General features: G+C 36.2%; 1 protein-coding gene across 1 annotated transcript in view; it reads left to right on the top strand.

The window, feature by feature from the left end:
* MNS1 (meiosis-specific nuclear structural 1) overlaps positions 1-5,347 on the top strand; it is an 86,088-nt gene that overhangs the window by 37,708 nt on the left and 43,033 nt on the right. The window contains exon 4 of the mRNA XM_010836789.1: positions 4,704-4,806. Within this exon, the coding sequence (XP_010835091.1) occupies positions 4,704-4,806 (103 nt within the window). The remainder of the gene's footprint in view (positions 1-4,703; positions 4,807-5,347) is intronic.

The raw sequence follows: 5,347 nt of genomic DNA, 5'->3' as shown, positions 1-5,347 counted from the left end.
CCTTTTGGAGATGACTCTTGAGAGTCCCTTGGATGCAAGGAGATCCAACCAGTCCATTCTGAAGGAGATCAGCCCTGGGATTTCTTTGGAAGGAATGATGCTAAAGCTGAAACTCCAGTACTTTGGCCACCTCATGTGAAGAGTTGACTCATTGGAAAAGACTCTGGGGCTGGGAGGGATTGGGGGCAAGAGGAGAAGGGGACGACAGAGGATAAAATGGCTGAATGGCATCACTGACTCAATGGACATGAGTCTGAGTGAACTCCCGGAGTTGGTGATGGACAGGGAGGCCTGGCGTGCTGCGATTCATGGGGTCTCAAAGAGTCGGACACGATTGAGCGACTGATCTGATCTGATCTGATCTGAAGGGCATTGGAGCTTACTTAACACTTCTGATTGAGAAGAACTGGTCTATTCCATTGACCCATTTGTTCATTCCTGTGTTAAAACCACACTTTGTCAAATATTATGACTTTATAAAAAGTATTCATCCTGAAGAAGTCCCCCAAAAGATTGTTTTAGCCATTCCTACTTTGCATTTCCATATATGTTTTAGAATCACTGCAGAGCATTCAGAAATAAACATTTAAGAAAATGATACTGAATCACTTAGATTCCCATATGGAAGAAAGTGAATTTGATTTCTACCTCACAACACATGTAAAAATCAGTTCCTGAAGGATTATAGTCTAAAAATTAATGGTGAAATAGCAAAGCTTTGAGCAACTAATACAACTAATTCCGTTTGTGTGTTGGGCAGCATGTCTTAAAACATGACACAAAAGTCATTGACAATGAAGAAAAGATTAGTGGATTAGAAAACTTCTCTCCATCTGAATAAACCACTCTGAGAGTAACTACAGACCTGGAAGGAAATATTTACAATGCAAATAGCCAACAAGAAACTTTTATCCTCAATATATAAAGAACTTTTATGCTATAGTAAGAAGTAGACAATAAAAATGAAAAAAATTTAAATACTGAGCAAGAATGTCCAAGAAGTTATATAAATGAGTCAAACTTATAAAAAGATCTCATTTCCATTAGTAATAGAGAAACAAAACCACAATGATAATTACATCACCACAAGAACAGTTAAAATCTATGACAAGACTAAAGCATTACCAAGGATTTGGAATGGTGGGAGTGCTTAGGCAGTGTTTATGAGAATATAAATCTGACAAAGCTTTGAAAAAACGGCGTTATATACTAAATTTGAACAGTCTTACCCTATGACTCAAATTTCACTTCTAGGTATATATCCAATGAATATGTGTTCCCTTGTCTTTTAAATAGTCATTTATTTGAATGTTGGTTGCTTGCAATTTCTGTTTTATTTTATTAATTTTTATTGCAGTATATTTGCTTTACAATGTTGTGTTGGTTTCTGCTGTACAGCGAAGTGATCAGCTGCAGTATACACATATTCCTTCTTTTTTGGATTTCCTTCCCATTTAAGTCACCACAGAACATTGAACAGTTTTCTGTGCTATACAGTTAGTTCTCTAAGTTACCTATTTTATACATAGTGGTGTATATATGGGGGCTTCCCATAAATAGAGTGGGTAGACAATCTGCCTGCAGTGCAGGAGATGTGGGTTTGAACCCTGGGTTGAGAAGATCCCCTGGAGAAGAAAATGGCAACCCGTTCCATTATTGTTGCCTGGAGAATTCCATAGACAAAGGAGCCTGGTGAGCTAGAGTCCTTGGGGTTACAAAAGAGTTGGACAAAACTTAGTGATTAAACAAGAACCACAGCAACCATGTATATATGTCAATCCCAGTCTCCCAGTTCATCTCATCCCTCCTTCCTCCTTCAGTATCTATATGCTTGTTGCTGCATCTTTGTCTTTATTTCTGCTTTGCAAATAAGTTCATCTGTATCATTTTTCCAGATTCCACATATGGTCAATGTTGTATGATATTTGTTTTTCTCTTTCTGACTTCGCTCTGTATGACAGTCTCTAGGTCTGTCCATATCTCTGCAAGTGGCGCAATTTCATTCCTTTTTATGGCTGAGTAATTTTCCATTGTATAAACCACATCTTTATCCATTTTTCTGTTGATGGACATTTATGTTGCTTCCATGTCTTGGCACTTGTGAATAGTGTTGCAGTGAACATTGGGGTGCATGTATCTTTTTGAATTATGGTTTTCTTTAGATATATGCCCAGAGTGTGACTGCTGGGTCATATGATAGTTCTGTTTTAAGTTTTTTGAAGAACCTGTTCTCTATAGTGGCTATATCAATTTACATTCCTACCAACAGTGTAAAAGGGCTCCATTTTCTTCACACCATCTCCAGCATTTGTTTGTAGATTTTTTGATGATGACCATTCTGACTGGTGTGAGGTGATACCTCGTTGTAGTTTTGACTTTCTCTTCTCTAGTAATTAGTGATGTTGAGCATCTTTTCATTTGCTTGTTGGCCACCTGTATGTCGTCTTTGGAGAAACATCTATTTAGGTCTTTGGCCTATTTTTTGATTGGATTGCTTTTTTGATATTCAGCTGCATGAGTAGTTTATATATTTTGGAGATTAATTCCTTGTCAGTTGCTTCATTTGCAAATATTTTCTCCCATTCTGAGGGTTGTCTTTTTATCTTATTTATGGCTTCCTTTGCTGTGGAAAAGCTTTTGAGTTTAATTGCAGTGCTCAGTTGTGTCCAACTCTTTGTGACCCCATTGACTTTAGCCTGCCAGGCTCCTCTTTCCATGGAATTTTCCAGGCAAGAATACTGGAGTGAGTTACTGTTTCCTACTCCAGGAGATCTTCCTGACCCAAGAAGAATGATGCAGTCTTCTGCATCATTAGGCAGGTTCTTTACCACTAGCACCAGCTGGGAAGCCCTTTAATTAGGTCCCATTTATTTTTGTTTTTATTTTCACTGCTCTAGGAAGCGGGTCAAAAAAAATCTTGCTGTGATTTATGTCAGAGAGTGTTCTGCCTATGTTTTCCTCTAAGAGGTTTATAGTGTCTGTCCTTAAATTTAAAGCTTTGATCCATTTTGAATTTATTTTTGTGTATGGTATTAGTGAGTGTTCTAATTTCATTCTTTTACATGTAGCTGTTTCATTTGCCCAACACCACTTACTGAAGAGATAGTTTTTTTCTGTATTGTGTATCCTTGCCTCCTTTGTCATAGATTAGTTGCCCATAGATGCGAGGGTTTATATCTGGGCTTTCTATCCTATTCCCTGGATTTGTATTTCTGTTTTTGTACCAGTACCATACTGTTTTGATTACTGTAGCTGTGAAGTATAGTCTGAAGTCAGGAGCCTGATTCTGAAGTCAGGGAGCCTGATTCCTCCAGCTCTGTTTTTCTTTCTCAGGATTACTTTGGCTCTTTGGGGTCTTTTTGTTTCCATACAAATTGTAAAACTTTTGTTCTAAATCTGTGAAAAATGCCATTGGTAATTTGATAGGAGTTGCACTGAATCTTAGATTGCTTTGGGTATTATAGTCATTTTCACAATATTGATTCTTCCAATCCAAGAACATGGTATATTTCTCCATCTGTTTGTGTCATCTTTGGTTTCTTTTATCAGTATTTTATAGTTTTCTGAATACAGGACTTTTGCCTCCTTGGTTGTTTTCAATTTAATGCACATTTTTTTTTTTTTTTGTAGAGACAGTATTATAAATTGATGGGTTTATGTGTATATTGGTGCATAATCATTATTGTCCAACTCTAACAAGAATTTTTGTAAATGTATCTCAACCCCTTAGTGTGGAACAGAATATATAAGGCTAACCTGGAAACTTATCCCTCGTTTATAACACTATTTTTATGAAAGACAATAATCTTGTGTCATATACATTTGCATCTATAGTAGTAAGGGCAAGAAGGATCCATACCATAATACCAGGAGTATTGCTCTTCCCTTACCCTTTATGACTGTTTCTTTGTAGGTACCGAGTACCTGTAAGTTGAGTTTATAGGTAGGTGAGTGCCTCTTTGTTCCAGTAAGAATTAACCTGTACATCTTGATGACACCTCACAGTCCTTCCAACTCAGAATTCTCATATTCTGTCATATTCAGAATTATGACTGGCATATTAAAATAAAAAATTTTATATGGCATATTATAGTATTTCAGAGAGTATCTGAAGTCAGTCCCCATTTTTTAACAGATAAATAAGCAAGCTCAGAGAAGTGAAGTAAACTTGCCCATGTTACTTAAACTTGCCCATGTTACTCCCTCTTCATCATCATCAAAAAATAGTTGCCATATGTAGAGTTTTTAGTGTTATACACATTTACTCATTTAATTGCCAAAGCTACACCTTTTATAGATGGCAAAACCAAGGTACAAAATATAAGAAGTAACATGTATAGGTTTAAACCTCTCTGCTGTAATTATCTTTTAGCCTAATAGTATTGGTAACTTCACAGAAATTTTAACCTATATTGATATAGCACCTTATCTGAGCCAGGCACTAGCGAAAAGATTTTTAGTGATGATTATTGACAATAAAAAGGTTGTTTTGTCTAGAAAAATTAATTATAATGTCTCACTTCACATGCATTCTGATTTTCTTGGAATGACTGGAGAAAGGGGTATTTTTTCCAAAATATCTAAAAAATAATGTAAATATCTTTTATACATTTAGAAAAAAATTCTTTTAAATTGTGGATATTATTTTTACAATAGTAGAGATGTATGGTCCTCAAATTTAAATTTCTGTCTTTTTTAAACAGTGCTGAGCTCAGAGAATTGGAGAAGAAATTAAAAGCAGCTTACATGAATAAAGAAAGAGCAGCTCAAATTGCTGAAAAGGATGCCATTAAATATGAGCAAATGGTAATCATGTTTCTGGTCATAATGTTTTCCATATTTTTAGCTTCATTTAGAAAAGCAAAAATATAGCAATTTTTAGAAAATTGTTGCATTCTATAAAGAATTTACACTGTTTGATTTCTCAAGTAATTTTATAGTTTTTAGATTGTTATGGTATAGCAAATTATGGATATTGAGCTCTGTAATTTAATATTAGAACCTTTCAGAGACACAGAGAATTAGGTTGCTGGTTAAAATGAACATCTGTATTTGGTAACTCCCAGCATTCTTGATGGTGTCTAACTGATTATTCTTTGTTAAACCAATACAGGTTGTTAGTATGATCAGTTCAGTTCAGTTCAGTCACTCAGTCGTGTCTGACTCTTTGCGACCCCATGAATCGCAGCACGCCAGGCCTCCTTGTCCATCACAAACTCCCGGAGTTCACTCAGACTCATGTCCATCGAGTCAGTGATACCATCCAGCCATCTCATCCTCTGTCGTCCCCTTCTCCTCCTGTCCCCAATCCCTCCCAGCATCAGAGTCTTTTCCAATGAGTCAACTC

The sequence above is a fragment of the Bison bison genome, unplaced genomic scaffold, assembly GCF_000754665.1.
Source record: "Bison bison bison isolate TAMUID 2011002044 unplaced genomic scaffold, Bison_UMD1.0 scf7180017864066, whole genome shotgun sequence".
Lineage (NCBI taxonomy): Eukaryota > Metazoa > Chordata > Mammalia > Artiodactyla > Bovidae > Bison > Bison bison.
Note: the sequence above shows the minus strand (reverse complement) of the source record. Positions and strands in the feature narration are given on the sequence as shown.